Here is a 27,342-nt window from a genome sequence, read left to right on the forward strand (position 1 = left end):
TGGAAGTTTAAGTTTATAGAAGTTGAATGCTTAAGGGTATTTCTATAAATGTAGGATGCTTTCTCTTAAATTCCTGATTTTATTTTTGTAGAACCCGAACCGGCTTGCTCGCGATGTGATGAAGGAGATGGGAGGCCATCACATTGTAGCCCTCTGTGTGCTCAAGGGGGGCTATAAATTCCTTTGCCGACCTGCTGATTACATCAAAGCACTGAACAGGAAATAGTGATAAATCCATTCCTATGACTGTAGATTTATCAGACTAAAGAGCTACTGTGTAAGTATATTAATATTATATGATTTTTTAAACATGGCAGCTGTAGGTTTTCCTGTGTTTTCTTTGAAGCTCTCTGCAAACTACTTACATATCTATTTCTCTTGATTACAGTGAAATTTTTACCATCTTTGCTAGTACTTATATCTAAGTGAATATTGTCTTTTTCAAACTAGTCACCTTGGAGGCTCTATACTTATTCTGAAGGTTTTTTTTTAAGGATTTCCTTTTGAAATCCCTTTTAGGTATTGCTGATGGGGCTTAGGGAATATTCTTTGGAGTATACTTACTGGTGGGAGATACCTTCTTGGAAGCCAGATTGGTCTGGGGAGAGTCATACTCATTTGGAACTAGGTCAGATCAGTAAAGTGGGTCGATAGTTGTTTCCCAAAACAAATATGGGGGGGTAGAGCATTGGCACATTGAAGAAACCACTTTTTTTTTTTTTAAGTAAGAAAGATCACTGGGTGCTTTTTTTTTTTTTTTTGGCCCAGTTTTTCTACTCATCCATCCATATACTGGACAAAAGGGAGTGTGATCCACATGGCTTTCTCGATCACATTATATGAAGAAACCACTTTTGATTCACCACTCACTCTATCTGTGTCACATGATCTCAAGTGTTTAAGAATGTTGACAGAATGAGCAAGATTGACACTGTGTGATGAAACAAAATCAGCAGGATCTTTATACCTGGATTTCATCATCCACATTTTCCTTTGACGATCTGAATGTTTTATTTTTATTACTTCAGACTGTTTGTTTCTGGTTTCTTGTTGGGAGTGTATTTCCTTTGAGTTGGTATTTTCCTTAAAAATGGGAATTTTTTTTAGCTTCTTCAAAGATTAGAATAAATGTTCAGTCTTTGCTGTTTCATGGCCATCTTTGTAGAAGCTTGACTTATGTTAAGATTTTCATTGAGAATAAACCCACTTTTCTAAGTGAAACTTTCAACCTTTATTCTCTCTGTTAATCATCTATTTAAGCAAAACTGAGTCTTTGACCTTTTCCACATTTTCATTAGTTCTGTGGGTTGATTGATCAACCATTTCAGTATTACAGATATCTTCCCTACTTCATTAAAACCCTTTATGCCCTTACATTATGACATTATTTCATACATTAAGCTCCTTTTAACTTTTCAGGGTCTTAATTGAATTAAAGACTTTTTAAACCCAAAATTCAGACTTTTACTCAACATAAGTTTCTTATTCATTTATTTTTTGATGGTTTACACTAGAACTTAATTGTAATCTACACAAGACAGAATGGCCAGCATTTTATGTATTGTTGCTTAGAGTTGAAACATGTACTTTCACGTCCATGGTATGATTTATCTTTTTGGTTTTCTTAAGCCACACACACATGCAAGTACAATCTTATTACTTGATGACTCACACTTCATTCTTCAAGGGTATCATGCAGAATGTTCTTTCTTTGAAAAGCAAAAACTAGTAAAAAGAAATTTGGGGTAGGGGTAATATTTTCTTTAAAGAAGTATTTTATAGTTATAAGAACAAATTTGGAGTGATAGAAACACTTTGACATTTTAATTCTATTTTCTACTTTTAGTTTTTTCCCTATTAGTTTTAGATTTTAATGTGTTATTAGGCTGAACTCCTCAAATGGTAAAAAGCATGAAATCTTAAACATACACAAAGCATTTTTTAAAATAATTTCACATGGAAAAAAATTAATGTGTTTTATTTTGGTGAAATTCTGTTAGGTGTGCTGCTAAACAATAGAAATTAACAAATTATCCAGATACTATCTGAAGATTTGAAGTACACATCTCGGTCCCTATTAATACATCATCAATTTGTCATGCAAGATAGTCAAATATGCATATAAAACACAGGTAGCTTAATTTGATAAAACCATAAAATGGAAATTTAAAATTGTTTGCAGCATCAGTAACATTTATCTTAGTAAATTTTTATAGTCTGTCTTGACCAGTTTGAAACAGTGAATTAATAAACGTTCACTTATCTGAACTAATCATAAAGAAATGTTCCAAGAATAAAGAGCCTTAACAATGTTAACACACCCCTTCTGATATTTTAAAGACGTTTGTCTATGTACACACACACACACACACATACACACATACACACACATACATTATATTTTGCATACACTTAATTACAATAACTGGGCAGGGTTTTATTTGCTTTAGTGCCTAGATGGGAAATCCCCTGGGGATTCCAAATACCATATTTCACTACATCTAAGAGGCCACTGATTTTTTTTATAAGAGAAGTTGCAGATTTACGGAAAGATCATGCGAAAAATAAGAGTTCCCATATACCTGCCCCCATTTTTAACATTTTGAATTAGCATGGTACCTTTGTTACAATTGATGAGCCAATATTTTTATAATTGTACTGTTAACTATAGTCCACAAAGATGCCATTGGTTTTAAGACTTACAGTATTCTTTGTACTGCTAAGAAAACACTGCCTATTATAGTTGTAAGTTGCTATCAATTGTAATATGTTGATTTCAGAGGTATTAAAATGGGAATGTGCATCTGAGAATCAATGAAAAATAGTACTATATATTCAGTGACCTTTTCTATCCCTAATGCTCCTTGATATACAGAAAAATGAAGCAGTTGATACAGTATGCATATATATTTCCTCTATTTTGTGTTTATTTCAGCTTTGTAGTATTTTTTTAACTAAAATAGTTCAATAAAAATAATGAAGCCTCTGGAAGAAAAGTTGTAGAACAAGTGAATTTTTTGCAGGGATATTTTTGTGTGGGCCTTAAGCAAAGAGAAAATTAGCCTGATTGTGGTGCGTCCAGAATAAATGGGTGATGTTAAAATGAAATTACTTTTCAAACTTCATCCTGTGAGGAATTTATAATCTCATAACTTTTTATTTTTGAGTTGGGAATTATTATTTCCATTTACAGTTGAGAACAGTGAGGCACAAAGGATTAAGTGACTTGCCCAGGATCACACAGGTCTTTGGTTTAAACCAGGCCTTCCCAACTCTGTGTCGAACCCAGAGTCTTATTTGGGAAAACTTTTAACTGACTTGGATCCTCCAGTATGGGTTCCTGATTATTTCTTTATTCTCTACCAGTCAGAATCTCTGCATGCAAACAGAGAATACATTTTGCCAGTTATGGGATTCTTCCTCAGTGGCAGTCAGGTTTCATAAAGCTATAATTTTCAGTCTTGGTCTTGGTAGTCTCTTGATTAGGCACTCTGTTTAATGTACCAAAGATATACGTTGCTTTATAGACTTTCTTGTAAGACAGTGGCTATTTGCGTGACCATATTAAAGAAAAATGCAGAAAATGGAGTGGTTTCTTAATGTCTCTTTATAAGAGGTCAGTGGCTTTCAGCCTGACCTTTTTCTGTGTGTATTTAACCAATTGAGGTATGCTTTTCTCTCCAGAAGAAGTTAAGTATAGGTGTTCCACTTTGATGTTGACACTAGATTATCTATAAAGCTTTCCCTGGTAAATCTGGCTATCTAATCTGTCTTTGTGTGTGTGTGTGTGTGTGTGTGTGTGTGTGTATATATATATATATATATATATATATATATGAAAAGCAAGTGAAGTGGTCCATGCCTTTCTTCTACTTAATCAATTGAGACCATAGATGGGATGAAGGAAAAAAATTGTTCTGTTTAAATTGGCAGGAATGGGAATGTGTACTCTCTGGTATAAGGGAACTTTAACAGATCTAGGGAGAGAAGTACACTCTTTAGCCCTTTGCTGTGGATTTTCACTTTGATATAGTCCTTGTCAGGAAACTGAGGTTTTATATAAGTACTCTGATTCTTAAAACATAAAGGTAGTGTTTAAGTTTGGTCCCGTGAAACCACAAATTTTGTAAAAGATTAAGGATGTTGGTTAATTCACTTAGCAAACACACTGATCATTTCTTGTCTGCAAGGTATATCTTAGGCCATGAAAAGTTCTATCGAACATGTTTATTTCATCAAATCCTAGTCACAAACCAGACAGGGAATGAAAAGCATGAAATAGAATGTAATAGCTTCTAAAAGTTTGAAAACCGTATACATGAAAATACCAGTTATTAAGCATCAGCATTCACTCTTCAATCTTTTCTAGAACTGTGTTATACTAAATGGTATCTTTGATTTAATTAGAACATTGCTGTCCAGTAGAACTTTCTGTGATGATGGAAATGTTCTATATCTGTGCTGTCTAATACAGAATCACTGGCCACATGTGGCTGTTGAGCACTTGAAATGTGGCTTGTGCAACAGAGGAGCTGAATTTTTAGTTTTAAGTAATTTAAGTAGCCCCATGTGGCTAATGGCTACTGTGTTGGACAGTGCAGGATTAGATGATCTGTAAGGGCCTGGCTTCGTCAGTAAACTTTGATTTACAAGAAAGCAGCACTCATTTAAAAGAAGCCATAAAATACGGGTAACAAAATTAAACTTATTACCTAGAGGTATATCCTTTCCTGACTCATACTTCCTGCATATATATTTTAGGAAATGGGATGTCTGCCTTCTTTTATCTGAGGTGCAGTCTACCTCTAAAAAAAGAATATGATTCTAATATTCTCACTTTTGCTGGTATTTGTTCAGGATACAGGAAAACAGATAAAAAGACAGAGGATGGTTGAGAGATGATGCCATGAAGAGCAAACGTGTGAGTTTGGGAGACTTGGTGCCTAGCTGGATGTGGAGGGAATGAATGTTTCCCAGTAAGAAAACTCCATTCTACAGTCCTGATATAGTTCACTGTGAAAAGCAAGTTGCATATGTAAAGGCTGAGCCACTAAGGTGATGTGGAGCCAGGATTTCTTACCTAAGCGATATTCCCAGTCATGCCCTTTTGGAGGCCAGCTTTGGTTATTGGCCTCTCTGCTTCCTCTTCCATGGCCTCTGTCTTCCAAGCAGTTCTCTTCTAGCCCATTCATTGCATGTTTCCATGCAACTTTCCTTCCTCTGTTCCTTATACCAAGCTGCAGTTATTGATGCTCCCTAGAGGTTTTCAGAATTCCTAGGGATGGAGAAATAGGAATAAACAGCGTTCTTTCCTGTTTCCCTTCTCATTTTTCACTTAGACTCAAGAGAGGTTGACAATATCAAAGCACAGATGCCAAGGGTATGTATTTGCAGACCCAAACATCTTCTCTGGTAATTTTAGGTAGTTCACAGCGACACTCTGAGTTAAGGACAGATTGGGTTATCTGGCCAGGAGGAATGAGGAGAGGTCATGGCAGCGGAGGGAGGAGCAGCTCTTGGGGGACTCTTCCCCCACCCCCGTGCCAGTCCTGTCATCTCAGAAGTCAGACTTCACCATAACTAAAAATGAGGCACATGAGAGGTACTCAGTAATATAATGAAGCAGGGATAGGGTGGGAAGCTTGTTCTGGAATGCAAGGAAGGAAAAGGGAAAAATTCCTCTGACCACCTGACTGGGGCAGTTGTTCATGGATACCAGTTGCATGCAAGTTGAGCACTGATACCTGTATTCCAGCACAGTGGACTATAAAATTGTTCTTAAATGAGTCTTCTTTCTTAGCCTCCATTTAAAAGTTTGTTATGTTTCCATGAAAAAAGCTTCAGAAAAGGCAAGCTAAATGCTTTGGGGAGAACAGGAATATGGAGATGTGGCTACTAGGAGAGCAGTAGTATCTTGCATGCTTGGAGGTCCCTTAGCTCTTACCCTGTCACCATAGACTTTGGATCATAGGGTTCTCCCCCCGCCCCCCCATGATTCCACACTTGTCAGTTCTCAGATCTTTACTTCTCTCTTTCTTTCCTGTCTGTAAAATAGGATCCATTGGAGTTGGATTGTAATACCAAATTTCTACAGAAGATGTCACCATTTGTCATGATTTCTAGCATAAATCATTTAACATCTTTCCCTCCCATGTAAAGTTCAGTTTTTGTACTTTTGTTTTGATCAATTATGTATGTTCTCAATTCTGGGTTTTAAGTTAATTAGAATGAGGGGTGTTCATAATTACCTTCCTTAAGAAGAAAAATTTTAGGGGCTTTTTGATATCAGAAGTCACACATTTAGTTTGCAAAACTGAATAGCATTGGCTTATTTGTGTTTTTATAAAAATAACACTACATAAAAAATGAACAAATGTATAGACGCAAATAAAATATATAAGTGTATAAAAGTAATCTCTTTCACTATCCCCCATTCTTACTACTTAAGAGTTATTCGCTGTTAAATTTTTTTTTTTAATGCTGAACAAAAATGGTTTCATAGGCAACACATTGTTCTGCTACTTGGTGTTTTTAATTAACATTGTTCCACGTCAGTATGTATAGATTAGTGGATTCTTTTTTTAACAGCTGCATGGTATTGTTGTGTGGATGAACTTAATTTAAATGTTTCCCTGATGAGGGGCATGTTGGTTGTTCCCAGTCTTTCTTTTTTACAAAGTAGTTGATACATGAACATCCTTGTATGTACCTTTGCATACTTGAGAGTGTTTTTGTCATCTCTGTGGCTGAAAGTGGGATCTCTGGGTCAAATGGCATGTATGTATACAATTTTAGTAAGTATTACTATATAGTTTTCAACACAGGTTGTACCTGTTTTGTTGAGGGTCGTTTCCCCTCACTTTTGGCAACATATCATCAGGCTTAAGTTTTGCCAGCATGGGTGGGTGAACAGTAAAATCACACTGTTTCAGTGTTTGTCTCTCTGATAGGTTTCATTTCATATGTTATGGCTTTCTCTTCTGTGAATTGCCTATTTGTTAGTTCTCTGTTTTCCTATTGAGTTCTTATGGTTGGAGCCCAATGTATAATAGGAATATTTGTTACAGATCTTTTCTTTCAGTTTTGGGTCATGTCATGGTTAGCTTTAACCCTTCCCAAGAATGTGAAAATATTCTCCGACTTTTTCTTGCAGTATGCTTATGGCTTTGTTTTTTACATTCAGATTTTAGTTCATCTGGAATTTATTTTTGTGTATGCCAAGAGGTAGGAAACATACTTTATTTTTTTCCCCCCAAATGGATCCCTAGTTGACCAAATGCCATTTCTTGAATAATTCATCTCTTCCTTACTGACTTGAAATACCATCTTTATCATATACTAAATCCTCATTTATTTCTGGGTCTGTTTCTGGGCTCTATTCTATTCCTTGATCTCTGTCTATTACTCTGCAGATACCGCACCATTGTGATTTCTATAGCTTTATAGTATGGTGTGCTCTCTGATAGGGCAAGTCTAAGCTCTTTTGTTCACCTGCTCCTTCACTCTAGTTTTTTTTTTTATCTTGAATCCAGCACAACCAAATTATGCTCATTATCACCACCAACTACAGTGGCTGTTGAGCATTCCCTTTTGAAAATCCTGTAAGGGTTTCTACTGGATTCTGTGGTAACAGAAAGTAGGAGCCTAAGAGGTGCACCTTAAATGACTACTAATGAGGCCTGGTTTCCCAGACTATGCTGAAGATAACCTAGGCCTGTACTTGACTTCTGAGGGACCTATCCTTGGGGTTACATGTGATGTACACCAGCCTCTACAGCGTGCTGATGCATAAGAATGATACCGGCCAGAACCAGACACCTGGTATGCTAATTACTTCCCTCACAGTTCAGAAATGACTGTGATGGAAGATGGGTGGCTGCTGTATTAGCGCCCACTCAAAAATGGGTGTACCCTATCTTTAGGACTTATAAAAACATCAAAATCAATAATGACCAATTAGGACTTCTTAATTTTTACTAATCTCTAGCTGAAAATTACCTAGTTACTCATTTCTAGAAACCTGATTCTTACAGTTCATATCATGTAGAATATCGTAATGCTATGGATATTAGTTAGCTAACTTCTTGAACCTTCTAGCTCCTATATGTGCATGTGTGTGTGTGTTTATACAAAAGGAGTTATATTCTTTTTTTTTTTTTTTTTACTAGAATGACCAGTCAACAGGGGACATAAAAGTAATTGGTGGAGATGATCTCTCAACTTTAACTGGAAAGGTATATATCCTGAAAGGGGTGGAGGGGGAAAAAAAGAGAACTTCATACCAAGAGTCACTTAATTAGTAACACTGTGCTTTCAATCAATCATTAGGAGACAGTTTACATAGGATAGCACTTTTTGTTATTTATGCACTTCAACTAGGTTATTTAACCCTTGGAAGCAGTCTAGGTTAAGAATCTTTCCCTAGGTTGCATAGCAAAGGCAGCAGAATGTAACATTAAACTTAAAAGCCTGTGCTGCCAAGTCCTGCTGTCTGTTTTAGTGGGAATCTAATTCAGTATTGAGAAGGTTATCAAAAACTTTCTATCAATTCAATTGCACAGCTTCTGATACCAACTGCAAATGCTGCAGTAACTCAGTCAATTCAATTCTGACTCTTAACTAGGCCCAGAGTTAGGCTCGACTTCACAGGTTAAGGGCAATCCTATAAAGATTGTCTTTCAGACATCAGCTCACAGTTCTGACCAATGGACTACAAATTCAGGGTTTCCCACCACAGCCTCAGGTTTGATAATTCATTAGAAAGACTCACAGAACTCACTGAAAGTAGTATACTTAGGATTATAGTTTGATTATAGTAAAAGGGTACAAAAAAGAAGAAGCCAAAAGAAGAGACCCATGGGGTGGGATTTGGGAGGGTCTCAAACACAGGCTTCCGTGTCCTCCCCAAGTGGAGTCAGAATGTGTCACCCTCCCAGCACAAGTAGCGATGTATTTTCTCAACCATGGAAACTCATAGAGCTTCAAGTCTCCCAAGTTTGTTTATATGGGGTCTCATTACATGGGCATGAATGATAGAATCAGTGCCCACATGGATGAGCTCAATTTTCAGCCCCACTCCCCTTACAGAGGTCGGGGAGGTGAGTTGATATAATGTGGCTCAAAGCCCTAACCTCATCATCACCTGATTGGTCTTTCTGGTGGGGGCCAGCACCCAGCCTAAAACTGCAGGTGTGTCTGGTCCCTCCCTGTCATCTCATTAGCTTATGAACTACCAGGTATGACCCTAGACCCAATCACCTTCTGGTCCTGATGGGCATCGAGTATCCTACTTTCATGCAACCCTTCAGTTCCCATAGTGATTTCCATAGAGCTGTGGACCCACAGCTCACGGGCTTCCCTTTATTAGGCCAGTTTTCAGTTGCCCTTCTGTCTGACCATATGGCCAGGCCATTGGCCACTGACCATGACGATGACCATGACATAGAGACACATAGCATGCAGTTCTGCTCACCAAGATGACTGGTTTTTACCTTCTTCTATCAAGAGTCTTTCAGTCCACCAGTCTCAATGCCATGGCCTTCCGTATAGGATGGTGTTCTGTCACCTGGCAACTGCCATCCTTAAACCATCCTCCTTTCGTTTCAATCCCATCAATGTCTACTTTATTCATCCCATTTTTAAATAATCAACTGAAGATTTTTGCCCTGTTGAAATGAGTCCCTTGACTCTTCCCTCTTTCCCCATTTTCTTGTGAATTACTCTAATTTTCTTAGTATCTTTAAGTCCTATAAGGGGAAGCTGAGATAGCAAATCCAATAAGGCTTCTTGGACTATTGCTTGATTTTGCAGCAGTAAGGTTATATGGTGTGCCCATTCCATACCAGGACCTGGGCAAGAAGCATATTCAGTGGATGACTATCCAGATCAGATAAAGCCAATCCAGCATGGCTTACACATGAAACATACCAGCTGCTTCACCTGGGGTATTCCACTCGGCATTTATAGGAGGAACAGGACAATCTCCTTTCTCAGTCCACCGGGCTAGCTGTTCGCTTGGGTGTGCCTGGATCGGGTATAGTCATCTGTGATTGTTCAATAGTGAGCTGTGGGTCCTCCATCAACCCCAAAATACCCTTCCGCTCTGCAGCATTCAAAACTAAAGATATTGCCCCTCACTGAGTCACTCCCACAGTCCATTTTAGTAAAGGTTCTTCAGGAAGCTGATGTTACCTATCCCCAAAATAAAAACTTTCACACTCTACCCCTGAGTTTCAGTAGTTTCTTGGGTATGCCCTTCTCCTACCTGGACGACCTTCTTGGTGACCAGAGCTCCAGGAGAAATTAATCTCTTTTCCCTACTTTTTAGCAGTGGCCCTGAGGTGATTCCCACCACATCCCCATTCAACTCTCCTATTTGGCCTGTGCAGAAAACAGATGGGTCTTGGAGGATGACTGTGGATTATCATAAGCTTAACCAGGTGGTGACTCCAATTGCAGCTGCTGTTCCAGATGTGGTATCATTGCTTGAGCAAATCAACACATCCCCTGGTACCTGGTATGCAGCTATTGATCTGGCAAATGCTTTTTTCTCAATTGCTGTCAGCAAGGACCACCAGAAACAGTTTGCATTCAGCTGGCAAGGCCAACAGTTTACATTCACTGTGCTACCTCAGGGTTATATCAACTCTCCAGCCCTATGTCATAATATTGTCCGCAGTGGTCATAGCTAGTGGTTATAGCTCAGACTGGCCAAAATCTCAGCTTGGTCCAGCTTTAGGACCTGCCTTGGTGTTTTACTCTCATGATAGCTAGTACAGATAGTGCTGGGTTGACCATCATTTCTAAATTCAAAACACATATATAGCAGGGGGTGGGGGGTGAGTGGGTGGGGTGGAGTGCCTCTTTTTAGAAACAGACTCACACATAGTTTCTTAAAAGATACAGAAGCAGAATAGTGTTGTGGCTGAAAGTGTGGGCTCTGGAGCCTGACAGCTTTGATTCAAATCCTGGCTCAGTACTTCCTAACTATGTGAGTTTGGGGGAGGTTACTTAACCTCTGTTTGTCCCATTTGTAAGGTGGAGATGATAATGGTGGCTACATCCTGGAGTTAAGAGGGTTAAGTGTTATAATGCATGCAGAGCTCTTACAACAGTTTCTAGCAGTTAGAACACAATAAATTCAAACGTACTGCTATTCAGAGAAATCTCAAAGAGTTTTTTTTTAAAATAAATCAAATCCTTCCAATGTAGACAATTGGTTGAAATAATAGATATTCGGAGACATTCAGATATTTGAGTTTCATTCTTTTAATGCATTGAAAAGACTTTGAGTAGCCAATGATAAATGATGAAATGTTACTTTTTTTAAAAAGCTGCCAGTTATTGTTTACTGACAGACACTGGTCCAAATATTTTAAAGGCATAATCTCATAAAAATTTTACAACAATCTTGTGAGGCAGAGACTATTACCCCATTTTACAGATCAGGAAACTGAGACTCAACAAAATTGAAGGACTTGCCCAAAGTCACATAGCCAGCAAGTGCTGGGGCTTGAATTTGAACGCAGGTCTATCTGGCTCCAAAAGCTCTTTTCTTCTTCTGGCTTTTGGGTTTTAATATTTGCTGCTATTGACTGAGTATCTTCAAGAAAACTTTAATCATACCACACTCATGTAAAATTCTATGATCTCATATTGGGGTCCTGCCAAACTAATACTGTCTTCCCTGACATCTTTTGAAATGTTCAAAGGCAAAATTATAATCCATTGACTCTTTCTTCTTTCTGACTATCCTATACACCACTGCCAGACTGTTCCTCCTTCCCTTTCAGCATGCTTTGCCCATATTTAAAAGCCATTTAAAGTCCTTATTCCTATGATCAGTTTTTAGTGCTAGAAGGAGCCTAGCCTTCAAAGTCTTCTGTGAGTTCTGTACCACCAAGTTATGATCTTAAACAGGTCTCTCTCTGGTTTTAAAGTAACTTTTTTTTTCATAATGGTCACAGTAAAGCACATTTACTGTGGAAAATCAAGAAATATAAATTGGGTAAAGTTACTTCTCGGTGGTGGGATTATGGGTTAAACTTTTTTTGGACAAAATGTGTGCAGATACATATGTATATAAATATTTTTCCCATTTTTTCCAGTTGGTGGTTGAGAATATGGGCTTTAAACCCTGAAAATACCTCTATTCAAATCCCTACTCTGCCACTTGGCTATCTTTATGACTTTAGGCAAGTCACCTGACCTCTGGACCTCATTTTTTTCATTTATTATGTTAGGGATGTAGCTACCTGACACATAAAATTAGCTGTTGGTAAATGGTAGCAGTTCTCATTCTTTTATTTTTTCTTTTTTAATAACACTGGGTTTATCCTCTAGATACTACAGTTTTGTATTGGACAAATATTTAATTCCTCTGGTCTTGAATTGATTGATTTATATAAAGGATCTTATACTACTAAAAGTATGATTATGACTTCATCAAGGTGAGAAGTTACTTAGTAGCAGGGCCAAGACTAGAAGTCAGTTTCTCTGTCACCTAATTCAATGCAGTTTTTCAAACTATATCTCCATCCCAGGGTGCAAATGAGTCATAGTTACTGATGGAATATGTTATCTTTCGGGTGTGCTACGGTTGAGAACCACATAGTACATGGTGAAACAATTATTGGGCCATTAATTTATTATATTTTTTTAAAATTCTATTTTATTGAGATACATTCATATACCATACAGTCATCCAAAGTGTACAATCAGGTGTTCACAGTACCATTATATGGTTGTGCATTCATCATCACAATTTCTGAACATTTTCATTACTGCAAAAAAAATAAGAATAAAAATTAAAGTAAAAAAGAAGACCCAGACACCCCATCCCCCCATCCCTCCCCATTATCCATTTACTTTTTGTTCCCATTTTTCTTCTCATCTGTCCATACACTGGATAAAGGGAGTGTGAGCCACGAGGTTTTCACAATCACACAGTCACACCATATAAGCTATAGAGTTGTACAATCGTCTTCAAGAATCAAGGATACTGGATTGCAGTTCAACAGTTTCAGATATCTGCTGAGGCCTCATAAAAATCAAATGTGATGATAGTACTTAATTATGTTACTTGTTTGCTATGTGGCTCTGGTTTGCCCCATTTTTTGTATCTGTTTTATTTTTACCTCCATCCTGAACCCCATTTTGAAGAAGTAAGTTTTTCCTGCCTATAAATAAGCTGCCAGTAGACTGCAGTTTTCTGTAGTAGCAGTACTCATTTGCTGAGGATGGGTCAGAGTGAGTAAAGTCGTGTGAATTGTTTGCTAAAGTTACAAGCTAGCCTCCCTTCATCCTCTACTTGGACCTCTCCAGGCTTCCAAGAGACCTTGTTCTCAGTGATTAACTGCTTCAAGACATGGAAAGGTCGAAGGCATAAGTTTGCTTTCAATACCTATAGCAGTGATTCTCCAGACTTTTATTTGCATGCCCAATCAATTAAGAAATTTTGAGCATTTACTCCTAATATATGTATATATATTTATAAATTGTATATGAACTTTGTACTGATATTATATATATTGTAAAACACATGCAAAAATATAGGTTAAACAAGATGAGGTAAAGAAAAGTTCTAATATTTCTTTCTTGCAACCAAATGGATCTTGGTTGCCCTATCTCGATGTAACCACTGGTTTAGAAGAATTATCTAGAACATTAAAATTCTGATGTTATAGTTATGTTACAGACCCTAATGAGAACTACAAATAAACAATTGCGCATGAATCGTCTTGTGGCAACGATTATAACCACTATACAAAGTGCTCCCTCATTCCTACAGCTAGCGTAAGAGCAGATAGGACCCTTCTCTAGTTTGGGAGTAATTTTTGGGTGGCATTTTCTCTAAAGGGCCTTCCACTCTAAAATTCTGAGCTGTAGAAATTGGGTGAGGGTTTATGGTGGGAGGAAGCACCAATGTCTTTTTTTAGTTTAGTCCAAGAATCTAGACAGATTCAGAAAATGCAGATCAATTTCAGCCTAATAAGAAAATGGGTTTTGGATTGGATTCTATAAGGTAAGTAGCTGCATGGTTTTGGAGTTAATGCACAAATTATAGTTCTTAGAATGTTTGAGTTGGAAGACACATGAGGCCAACTAGTTCAAGTTCCTCATTTTACATATGGGAAACTGAGGCCCAGAGAAATGTCATGACTTGCTCAAGATTAAGTAAGTTAAGTAATGAAAGCCTTTTTAAAAATGAACATATGGGTCAAATTTTATTTTTAAAAATTCCATTGCAATGAAATTTTCAGTATTACAGAGTTCCAAATCCCAACAGATGGCCCACTTGTTTAAAGCAGGGTTTGATATACTAAAGTATCTTAATACAAGAATTTGGATAATTTCTTAGCGTTTGTTATGATGTGATTTGACATAATTGGAAACACTGACTCATACTGATTTTCATTTCTCTTTGTCTTCTAGAATGTCTTGATTGTTGAAGTAAGTTCTACGTTTACTTTTAATACAGGGTTGATGATTTTCTAACTTAGTGTGCATCGATTTAAAGGTAAACCAGGGAAATAAATTCCTCTTCATCAATTCTCATGGTGGGCTTGTGTTTTAAAGGTGTGAAACTGCTTCTTGTAAAAAATATTTAATGTTTTTTTTCAATGGATAATGGAAAAATTTTGGTATATTTCCTACCAGTCTCTTTTTTTGCTTGAATTTTTTTTCTTTTTTATCATGTTATGATCATATTATATATGCCTATATATTTATAACTTAGTATTTTGCTTAAATTGTCTTGTGCAATATTTGATACATACACAAGATATTCATAATATACCTACTGTTTTCCACAAACTATTATGTCCTCAAGTATTTGTATGTAATAGCCAAATTTATCAAGTGTTCACTTTGTGCCAGGCACTATTCTAAGTGCTTTAGACTCTTTTGAATCCTTAACACAACCCTACAAGTTAGCAACTTTTATTATCCTCATTTTACAAAAAAGGATACAGAAACACAGAGAGGTTAAGCAATTTCCCCAAGGTTACCAGCGAGGAAGTGGAATGAAGATTCAAATCTTCACTTCCCTCAGCTCGGCAGTTCTCAGGGCCTGGTCCCTGGACCAAAAGCATCAGCCAGGAACTTGGTAGAAATGCAAATAACCTACTGAACCAAAATCTGTGATGAGGCCCTGCAAACTAGGCTGTAACAAGTCTTCCAGGTGATTCTGATGCATGGTAAGGTTTGAGAAGCCTTGCTTTACTCCTAAATCCTACATTTGCATTAAGACCTTCTGGCTACCCTGTAGAACCTCCCCCCCCACACACACACACACAACTTCCTATCCCTCTTCCAAATTTTTTTCCTGATGTCTAATGGCCTGTATGTACCTCTTTACTTTTGGTCTGTGGTGTCCCTGTTCAGATCTTTCTGCCTTACTGAAACCTACAAACTTCTAAAGCACAACTGTGCTCATGCCTCCTACTCAGATCCTTTTCCCCCATTCTTTACTTTGAGATTTTCAGTGTGTCCTCAAATGTACATTACCAATGTCATTCTCCAGCAACATCCTTTCATTTTCTCTGTACTTTTCACTGCTTCCTAGAGACTGTTCCCCAGCTTTTTTGCCGCTGGTTCTTTGCACCCTATTTCTTCTTCTTTTTTGAATAATACCTTTATTCACATACCATACCATTCACCCGTTTAAAGTTTACAATTCAGTGGTTTTTATTATGTTCACAGAATTGTGCTTAAATCAGCATAGTGAATTTTAGAACATTTTCATTGCCCTAAAAAGAAACCCCATACCCTTTAGCTGTTACTCCCCACCCCATTCTCTGTCCCCCAACCCTAGGCAACTATTAATCTACTTTCAGTCTCTATAAATTTGCCCACTTTGGACATTTTGTATAAATGGAATCATACAATACATGACCTTTTGTGTCTGGCTTCTTTCATGCAACATGATGTTTTCAAGGTTCATCCACATTGTCACATGTATCAGTACTTCATTCCTTTCTATTGCTGAATAATATCCATTGTGTGGATATATACCACATTAATCATGAAATATTTTGCACTTAGAAAATGATATCCTCAACACCCATGTACCCATGACAAAATATTAACCTTTTGCCATATTTGCTTCAGATCTCTTTTTTTAAGGAAATTAAAATCCTAATTGCAGCTAAAGCCCCATTCTTACACTTTCCTTTCATTCTCAGAGGTGTGACAACTATCTTTGTAGTTGGTACATATTATTACCATGCATGTTTTTTACACTATTGCATAATATGTATCCATGTGCAAAGTATGTATTGTGATTTAAAATTTTATATAGTGCCACATTATACATATTCTCTCTTGCAACTTGCTTTTTTCACTCAGAATTGGATTTTTGAGGTCACATTGAGGCATAGAGTTAGTTTGTCTTAAAATGCTGTATAGCATTGCATGGCACAAATCAACCAATTTATTAGTATCCATTGCCCTCCTCGCTGGAGTTTGCTTCTCATTTTTCCTACTACAGTCAGGGCTGCTAAGGCATGTCCTCACATGCATGTGTGAGTTTCCTCTAGCTGTAGACACTCAGAAGTGGAATTACTGGGTTGTGGAATTTGTACATTTTTAATTTTACTGGTATTGCCAAATTACCTTTCATAGTGGTTGTATGCTTTATACTCTCACTGGCAGAATGAGTTCTCATTCTTTCGTGTAAAATGACTTCAGGCTCAAGAGCAACAGTAATCCCCTACTAGTTTTTTTTTTGTCATTGTTAAAGTTTTTTTTAGAAACTTTTGATTATATAGATTAAAAAATAAAAGCTTTTCAAAGAGTTTATTATGTACATGAACATTGCTGGGAACTGGTTGCTTGTTTTAAAATGCATATTCACTAACCTCACTTCAGAGTGATTCATTTTGTCTGGTGTAGTGCTGCCTGAGAAATTACCATAAACTTAGCAGCTTAAAACAAGACACATTTAGTGTCTCAGTTTCTGTAGGTCAGGAGGCCAAGTATGGGTTAGTGGGGCCCTGCATTCAGGATCTCATCAGGCTGACGTCAAGGTGTTGGCTGGGGCTTCTGCCTCAACTGAGGCTCAGGATCCTCTTCCCACTCATTCAGAACTTAGTTGGCAGAACTTAGTTCCTTGCAGTTGTAGGACTGAGGTCCCCATTTTCTTGCTGGCTGCCAGCTGGGGGTCCCTCTCAACTCCTAGGGACACATGGACCCTCACAACATGGCAGCTTACCTCTTTGAAACCAGCAGGAAAATCTCTCTTCAGTCCACTACCACAGTGTCTTAAATAACAACCTAATCAGGGCAGTGACTTTCCCAGCATATTTACAAGTCTGGCCTACATTCAAGGGAAGGGGATTAAATCTTGGGGGCATCTCAGAATTCTCCCCCTAAATCTGCATTTTTCACAAGTCCAGTCCTGACAGTTCTGATGTTTCACAGAACCCACTTAGGGATGCACTGCTTTATACCTTCTTGTAAATAAAAATTTTATTGTGGTAACATTATTACACACAGAATTTCCCAGTTTAACCACTTTCATGTGTTTATACAGCATCTTAAAAGAGTATTTCGCTGAAGAATATTAGGGTTATGGTTTAAAAACTATTTTCCCTATTAGAGATATGGGTTCATTTTGAATAATGTTCTACTTTTGACTGACTAGCTGAGATTCACTTTCATGTAGTTATTTTATATAGTAAAACCTTACTAATTTGGAATTAGTAGGATACTTTTAAGATGGTGTAAAGCAGTGTTCCTCAAAAGGTGTATGTCTGTTTACCACCTGCATCAGAGAGTTGAGGGGAGAAAATCCTTATCTTGAATTTATGGGGAAAAAAATCTAAAATACTTTTTATAATGAAGGGCAGCATCATAAATCTCTAATAAACATAATAAAACATCTATATACTAGCATATATTTATTTAAATCTGCATTGACCTCTTTAACCCTATAAAATCAGTTTTGGAGACTGATTCTTTTCTTTTTTTTTTTTTAATTCAGTTTTATTGAGATATAGTCACATACTATACAGTCATCCACAGTGTACAATCAGCTGTTCACAGTACCATCATATAGTTGTGCATTCATCACCCCAATCAATTTTTGAACATTTTCCATACTCCAAAAAGAATAAAAATAATAATAAAGATAAAAGTAAAACAGAACACCCAAAGCATTCCATCCACCCCATCCCACCCTATTTTTCATTTAGTTTTTGCCCCATTTTTCTACTCATCTGTCCATAAACTGGATAAAGGGAGTGTGAGCCACAAGGTTTTCACAATCACATGGTCACACCATGTGCTACATAGTTATGGAATCATCAAGAGTCAAGCCTGCTGGGTTGCATTTCCACAGTTTTAGGTATTTCCTTCTAGCTATTCCAATATGCTAAAAACTAAAAAGGGTTATCTATATAGCGCATAAGAATGCCCTCCAGAGTGACCTCTTGACTCCATTTGAAATCTCTCAGCCACTGAAACTTTATTTCGTTTCATTTCTCTTCCCCCTTTTGGTCAAGAAGATTTTCTCAATTCCATGAGGCTGGGTCTAGGCTCATCCCTGGGAATCGTGTCCTATGTTGCCAGGGAAATTTACACTCCTGGGAGTCATGTCCCTTGTGGGGGGGGAGGGCAGTGAGTTCACCTGCTGAGTGGGCTTAGAGAGATAGATGCCACATTTAAGCAACAAAGAGGTTCTCTGGGGGAAACTCTTAGGCGCAGTTACAAGTAGGCTTAGCCTCTCCTTTGCAGTAACAAGTTTCATAAGTGCAAGCCCCAAGATAGGGGGCTCAGCCTACTAAATTGTTAGTCCTCAGTGTTTGTGAGAGTATCAGTAATAATCCAGGTGGGGAAGTCTTAACATTTCCACATTTTCCCCCGGTTCCTCGGGGAGGCCCTGCAAATATATTTTTATTCTCTGCCCAAATTACTTTGGGATGTATCGGGATTTCGCACTAACCTATACAGACCTACCAGATCTCACTTCCTATTCGAAGTTCCATGTAATTACAGTGTTTGAAAAAACTGACCATACAAGTGAAATTATTTAGTGTGCTGCAGAAAATACAGATCCTGCCCCAAAGAAACATGAGACTGGCATTCTTACTACTTGCTGAGGGCCAGAGGATTTACAGATTCTAGAATATCTCAGTATATGAATTTTGATGAGAATCACTATACTGAAAAAAAAATGGTATTATTCCAGTTTGGGTATTTTGTGTTTATGTAATGACTTTGAATTTAAACCTGTCCTGGTTTTATTTACCGTTTAAATGTGCTTTCTTTTTTTTTTTTTTAGGATATAATTGACACTGGCAAAACAATGCAAACCTTGCTTTCCTTGGTCAAGCAGTATAATCCAAAGATGGTCAAGGTTGCAAGGTATGTATGACATTTTGACATAGGATATTTTCTTCATTTGAAAGAGAAATAAATGATTGCTTCTTATAAGGGTAAATGTTCTCGTCCCTCATTCTATATCACCCATTTACAAAGCAGTGTAATCTCATATAGGACTCATAAATATGCTTTGTAAATTATTTTTTCATATAAAGCCTTTTATTATAGTTTCTTCCTTGCCTGATATTAACATTTGTTTTCTTAGCATGCTAATTATATCACCTTATCCTGTGTAGCTAGGCAGAGGATTTTGGGCCTCCTTGCAAAATTGAGACCAAGGATCCCAAAAGGGGGATGAGGAAGGGGAGGGCCCTAAAGATTTAGAGCTCCTGGAATTAAGTGATGTGTAGTGGTAGTGTCACCCCTTACACAAAAATGACAGATTGGTTAAAGATTTAAACCTTTTTGTTTGTTTTTTACCAAACAAAACAAAACAAAAGAAAAACTTTTTACAGGATCACAGTATCAGTTGAGTGTCTCTGAAGTGGAGTAAGCCTGCTAATCCTGTGTCAGCAATTTGTCCTTGTGGGCTTTTCTGAAAGCTGGTACAAGTATATCTTCAGTGAGTTTTTACTTTAAATGGGTTTGGGACAGGCATGAGAGAATAAATAAATGACGCATTCTAGGCCACTAAGTAACAGCCTATAAACCAGGCAATGCATTTGCTTATTTCTCTGCATGCACTGTAGGATTTTAAATTGCAACCTATTGTAGCAGAGTCCACTCTGGGTGTTCTTTTGTGCTTCTTTCATGGAATATGAAACTAAACATGCAACTACCCTGTGACCTGGCAATTACACCCCTGGGTACTTATCCCAGAGAAATGGAAGCTTATGCCCAAACAGAAACCTATACATAGATGTTTATAGCAGCTTTATTGGTAATAGCCAAAAATTGGAGACAACCCAAATGTGCTTCAGCATGTGAATGGTGAAACAAACTGGTGGTACACACATGCCATGGAATACCACCCAACAAAAGATATGAAATGCTAATAGACACAGCCACTTGGATGGACCTCAGGGAAACTGTGCTGACAAAAGCCCATCTCAGAAGTTTGCATGCTGTGTGATTCCATTTGTACAACATTCTTGAAATGACAGAAATGGAGAACAGATTAGTGGTTGTCAGGGGTTGGGGGGTAATGGAGTGGATGTGACTCTCAAGGGGTAGCAAGCCTTGTGATGATGGAATTGATTATGGTGGTGGTTACACAGATTTACACATGGGATAAGATGGCATAGAATACACACAAATGAGTCCCTGTAAAACCGGTGAAATCTGGATAAGATTGATGGATTGTACTAATGTCGAGTTCCTGGTTGTGATAATTTACTATAGTTATGCAGGATGTTAAAATTAGGGGAAACCGAGTACATGGGACCTCTTGTTTTTTTTCAACTTCCCGTGAATCCTAATTACTTCAAAATAAAACATTTGTAAAAGCTGTTAACATTTTACTTTATAATTGTACTTGTTGAGTAACTTTGAATGTAATTTACTTACATAGACTGCAGCAAATTAACAATTTATATACGTAATACTAATTGCAATGTTACATTTTTTTAAAAAAACGTTCAGATCTGTTATTTTTCCAGCACAAGTCAACCAAATGAAAAATTAATTTCTTAAAAATTATTTTAGTGAACTTAACCTTTAATTTCTGCTTGACATGAGAAAAAACTTTTAACTAACTTCTATATATTCATGCAGATCTTGCCAACATTTTTTTCAGTATTTAACATACTTAATGATGGATTGAATAACTTTGGTGGAATTAAATAATAACATATAAACTGAGGATCGAATATACACAACACAGGTAGCAAACAGGCACCCGCAGACCACCTCTCATGATATAACTTCAAGATCTAGCAGTCTGTGAAAGTCCTCTAATCACAACCCATCTATTTGCTATATTTTAGTAGTACTGGTTTTGCATACATTTTTTATATCTTCTATGAACTCAGTTATGAGTTAATGTTGCTTGTGTGATACCCAAGAAAACCCAAAGAGAGAAATTAAATACTAAGGAATAAGATCTAGTTAGGTAGAATTGAGCTTTGGAGGGCCACGATCATTGTACTATCTGAGATTTCCTGCCCCTCCCCACCCTTGCCCTGCCCAGGAACCAGTTTTGGCTCCCTTGGAGGTGGAGGTATCCTCGCTGTTGAGAATATGTGGCCTAGATGACTTTTAAGGCTCTTCCCACGCCGTTTCCAGTTTTTAGCATCTAGGCCAAGCAGGAGAGTGAGAAAGGCATGGACTTCAGGTTTCACTCGGGCATTTCTCTCCCACTTACCTGAGGAACTATCCAGTACTTAACCTGTCTGAACATGTTTCCTCATCCTTAAACAGGCTGATCATTATACCTTGGCTCTTATTGGGTAGCTGTGAGATTCAAAGAAGATGATGTGTATGAAAATCTTTTTAAGCTGCAAAGCACTATTTCAGTGTTGGTTGTAATGTGATGGGTCTCATGTAGTGTGCAACTGTTTAATTGTGCTTCTTGGAATATAGGAAAGATAGTAAGATTTTTAGCCCATGTTTAGCTGATTCTGGAAATGACTACCCATTTTTTAAAAATTGAGATATAATTTACATACCATAAAGTTCGCTGGTTTTGGTTTGTTTTTTTTTTTTTCTTGAGCTTTTTTTTTCTTTATTAGAGAAATTGTGGGTTTACAGAACAATCATGCATAAAATACAGGATTCCCATATACCACCCCACCACCAACACCTTGCTTCGGTGTGGAACATTTGTTACAATTGATGATAACACATTTTTATAATTATACTGTTAATTAAAGTCCATGGTTTAACTTAGAGTTCACTGTGTAGTGTAGTTCCATGGATTTTTAAAAAAATTTTATTGTGTTACTATATATACAATCTAACATTTCCCCCTTTTAATCATATTCAGATACATATTTCAGTGCTGTTAATTGCATTCACAATGTTGTGCTATCATCACCACCATCCCTTACCGAAACAATTCCATCATTCCAAATACGAACCCTGTACATTTTAAGCCTTAACTTCCCATTCCTTATCAAAATTCACTGTTCTAACGTGTATAATTCAGTGGCTTTTAGTATAGTCACAAAGTTGTGCAAGCATCACCACTGTTGAATTCCAAAACATTTTCATCACCTCCAGAAAGAAACCCCATACCCATTAGTAGTAATCCCTATTTACTGCTGCTGGCAACCACCAATATGCTTTCCATCATTATGGATTTGCCTACCCTGGATGTTTCACTTAAGTGGAATCATACAATATGTGGCCTGTTTTGTGTGGCTTCTTTCACTAGTGTAGTATTTCCAAGGTTCAGCCATGTTGTAGCATATATCAGTACTTCATTCCTTTTTAAAACTGAATAATAATCCATTTTATGAGTAAATAGTAGCCTTGGTTTATCTGTTCATCAGTATGGACATTGGGGTTGTTTCCATCTTTTGGCTATTGTAAATAGTGCTGCTATGAACATCTGTGTACACGTTTTTGTTTCAACACCTGTTTTCAATTCTCTTGGGTGTCTATACCTGGGAGTGAGATTGCAGGTCATATGGTAACTCTTTAACATGTTCAGGAACTGCTGAGCTGTTTTCCACAGTGGCTGTACCCTTTTACGTTCCCAGCAGCAAGGTACAAGGATCCAATTCCTCTACATCCTCACTAACACTTGTTAGAGTGGGTGTGAAGTGGTATCTTACTGGTTTTGGTTTGCATTTCCCTGATGACTAATGATGTTGAGTATCTTTTCATGTACTCATTGGCCATTTGCATATCTTCTTTGGAGTGGTTACCCATTTTCAACTATGGAAATTGCTTCAAAAACCAGCTAGAATCATGCCTTACACATGGAGCTTTAGTAAATATTCAGATCTATAGGCATATGAGGTGCTGAGTTCCCCTGGACTCACCTTGCCCTGTTTAGTGGTACCTTTTCTGGAGTATTCCTGAGTGAGTTCAGGTGGAGGGAAGGGTCTTTTGCTGTGATTGGTCTGTTTTCTTTCTAAATGGAAATTTAGTTCAAGTGTATCCTATATAATTATTGGAAAGGAATCATGAGGGACTTGATTAGATAATCCCCTAGGGCCTAAGGTTCAGGTCAGTAGTTCTCAATTTGGGCTGCACATTAGGATCACCTGGAATTAAGAGAAACAAACCTATGTCTGTGTCCCATCCCCAGAGGTTCTGAGGTAATTGGTCAGGCGTGTGCCCGGGTCTCCAATTTTGTTTTGCTTTGTTTTTTAAAGCTCTCCAGGTGATTCTGGTGTGCAGCCAAGGTTGAGATATCACTTTAGGGCCTTTCCAGCTCTTTAAATATATTTATCCAGGAAGGTATGAAATCTTAACTTTTATTGGGACTGTCCTTAACATAATATGTAAAGGCTTTCAAAGGACCTTCTAAGCTTTTTTGTTTTTTAATCGGCTGAAGATTTTCAACAGGCAGCATTTGAGTTACAAAATTAGCTTTTGGTAGAGTAGGCTCACCTCACCTGCAACTTTTGCTCTCGAAAATAAATACTGGTTTCTTTAATGTGCTAGTTATTTTTTAGCCAAAAGTTCCTATTTGCAAGCCAAGTATTAAAAGTCTCAATGAAGAGGGAAGCTCACCTCACTGAAGCCCTTTGTGGCTTAGGGATCATATTTCCAGGGATTCTGGACTGAGAGCCCTTATCTTTTCATCTTAGTGCATTGGCACTCCCCATCCATTCGTTCTCTTGATTAGCCACCCTTTCATGGATGTTGGTAGCCAAGGTGCAGCTGTCAGAACTGCACATCATATTCCTGGTGGAAATCAGCCAGAGGCCTCATCTGTAGAGTGAACTCATTCCTGCCCCTTCTGTGGTGATTGCTGAGATTTAGCTCTTCATTTCTTAGTCTTTCTGTGTTAAAAGTGACCGCATAGTATGCTGAGTGCAGATGAAACGGTGTTGGGGAAGATTGATGTTCTCTTTTTTAATGCCCTTTAGTGTCTCCATATGTCACATGTCACATTTTGTAATTAACAGCTTACTGGTGAAAAGGACCCCTCGAAGCGTTGGATATAGACCAGACTGTAAGTGAATTACTTTTTGTCAATCATTTAACAATCTTTAACGTAAAACAGGTTTCATAGATAGTGGTTTAGAGTTACTTTAGAGAGTATTTGTAGAGAAGGCACATTTGTAAGTATCGGAGTTGAAAGTGATGTTTTCTGTATCTAAATGGATGAATTATGATTCTTTTTAGTTGTTGGATTTGAAATTCCAGACAAGTTTGTTGTAGGATATGCCCTTGACTACAATGAATACTTCAGGGATTTGAATGTAAGTAATGCTTTTTTTTTTAAACTCATTTTTCAAAGCCCATATAAAAATTTAGGAAAGAGAAGAATTGTTTTCTCTTTCCAGCTCCTCATAATTTGATGGTTCCCATTAGTCACATAAAGCTCTAGTCAAGTATAGATGTCCTTAAAACTGGAACTTGGCCAGGCTGGGGTGACACTTTTTGCTGGCTGAAACAGTTGAACAGCTTTAATATAGAATAACTGTCCCATTATTAGTTCAGATGTTAAATGTGGTCATAAGTAAGAAATCAGTGAACTAGTTTAAGTCTTTTAATTCACTCTCCTTCAAATACATCACATCCTACTCTGATGGCAGGAGTCCTATGAATGCGTTTCTGAACATGGTTGAAGAAAACTGCACAAACAGTACCATCTCAAGCAGTTCTTACTCAATCTTTTTTCACCACTTATTCTGGCCCCCACTTTCATATACTTAAAATCCCCTATTTCATTCGTTATCCAAAGTTAAATATCGAGACAAAAAAGCACATCACATTAATCGGACAAATTACTGCTTTGTTCTCAAAAGAAATACTCTGTGTACTCCCCCACCTCCCCCAAAGTTAACTGACCTAAGTACAATATTACTACCTCTGTCTGATTATTAAGAATCCCTGCAGCAGGACTATTCTTATAAGATATGTAAAATGCTCTTCTTGTCTTTCAGAATATCTTTCTAATGTGAACTTTTGGATTTTTATTTTATAGCATGTTTGTGTCATTAGCGAAACTGGAAAAGCAAAATACAAAGCCTAAGATGAGAGTTCAAGTCAAGTGATAGAGTTTGGAAATATCCGGAGTTCCATTGACATCACCAGTAAAATTACTAAATGTTCTAGTTCTGTGACCATCTGCTTAGTAGAGCTTGTGCATGTAATAATTTTATTTGTTTTGTATTTTAGAAATGTCATTTGCTGCAGTGTGAACTCTTTATTTGCACTATGAGCCTATAGACTATCAGTTCCCTTTGGATGGATAGTTTAGTTTCACTTATGACTGGAAAATCTCTTAAACCATACCACTGTTGAATGAAAATATTGAAAATGTATCTGTAAGAAACATTTAAAGAGAAGATATATTAGTTTTTAATTGGTATTTTAATTTTTATATATTCATGAAAGAACAGAAGCGATTGAATATTGTTAATTGTACCGCATTGTGTTTAGAAAAGTAAGAAGCAGTCAGGTTTCGTATCAATGATGGAGATTTTTACTGTGTCCAGGACTGTGTGTCCTGGAATTCCTTTAGAAGTGTTGCAATAGCATTAACTGAATTTTCGCACTCGTTCACGTTGTTTCTGGTGAATCTTTGTCAACAGTTCCTTTTAAATATAAAATAAAGATATTCTAAAAAACTTTACCACTTTTCAAATTCTTCACTGTTAAATATCCTTAAAATAAAGACTGTCTCTTTAAAAGCAGCTATGCATACCTATCATTTCTCTACAAATTAACCTAGTATACTTTTTCTATTGGTTACTTTTTCCTTGTCTGTTAAGTTTTAGTAGCTAGTTTAATTGTAATCTTTTACCAGACACAGCCAATAATGATTATCTGGTAGAATGGGTTGGTGGAGCTAGTGAAATTCCTACCTACTTCAGAGACATTTAATTTCAGACATATGGTATACTTTATTACATTTACTATGCTAAAATAACAAGGCTTTCTCTGGGAATTCTGTTTAACTGTCCAGATTGCAATCTCAGCTGTTTTCAGTTTGTTTTCTGACACTTACTGTTATCTCCTTTGTATAGATAATACTTTATTGACCAAAGAACAACAACAGAAGCCTTTTGCTTTCTGGGAGCAGCAAGAAAAATTTAAACCAAAGCTCTTAATTCCGTCTCTGCCCCAGGTGATGTATGAGCTAGCAACCTTGTAAGCCATCCAGCAATATTTATGCCTTAAAGAGTTTGTTGTAATTCCCAGCAGCAAAGTAGGGAACTTAAATAGTATGAAAAAATAATTTGCTATAGTCCTAGTACTTCCTAGGTTACAAAGCATCTTCACTCCCATTATCTCATTTGATTGTCGTAACCCTGTGAGGTTGAGGTATTTGAGGGTAGTATCCCAAATAACTCATTCCCCTTCTCCATGCCCAAATTGTTGCCTCAGCCTTCCCCATCTCAGTTGATGGCATCTTCATCCTTCTCTAAGTTACTTGAACCCTAAAACTTGGAGTCCTCTCTTTTTCTTACACCCCATATCCAACCTGTCAGGAAATGCTGTTGAATTCAACTTGAAAATATATACAGCATCCAGGTTTGTTTCAAAATAATCCATCAGGGAGGATGAGGGGGGAGGTTGTTAGGTATCACTGCTGAAATAAGAGCAGCCATTCATCGATGATTGTGGTGGCTGGAGGATAGGTACATGGAGGGCGAGTGCTAGTTCCACGTGCCTTTGAAATTTTCCATAACATTTTTTTAGACATAAGAAAAGAAACCCTAAAATCTGATCACTTCTCATGCCTCCATTGCTATTACTCTGTTCTGTGCCACCATCGCCTCTCCCAAGTGACTGCAAGGGCCTACTTAACGACTTCCAGTTTGCGCTCCTACAATATGTTTTTTTTAAATTCATTTTTATTGAGGTAGTGCTCCTACAATCTTATGCTTCATG

The 27,342-nt window shown here is 37.3% G+C and overlaps 1 protein-coding gene across 1 annotated transcript; it reads left to right on the top strand.

The window, feature by feature from the left end:
* Nucleotides 1-103: 103 nt before the first annotated feature.
* HPRT1 (hypoxanthine phosphoribosyltransferase 1) lies at nucleotides 104-26,138 on the top strand. The gene is given in 9 exon segments (XM_037821695.1): nucleotides 104-220; nucleotides 222-249; nucleotides 252-277; nucleotides 8,169-8,234; nucleotides 14,434-14,451; nucleotides 19,283-19,365; nucleotides 24,405-24,451; nucleotides 24,625-24,701; nucleotides 25,430-26,138. Coding segments are annotated over 9 exon segments (495 nt in total). The 5' UTR covers nucleotides 104-118; the 3' UTR covers nucleotides 25,478-26,138.
* The last annotated feature ends 1,204 nt before the right edge of the window (nucleotides 26,139-27,342 follow it).

This window comes from Choloepus didactylus, chromosome X (genome assembly GCF_015220235.1).
Source record: "Choloepus didactylus isolate mChoDid1 chromosome X, mChoDid1.pri, whole genome shotgun sequence".
Lineage (NCBI taxonomy): Eukaryota > Metazoa > Chordata > Mammalia > Pilosa > Megalonychidae > Choloepus > Choloepus didactylus.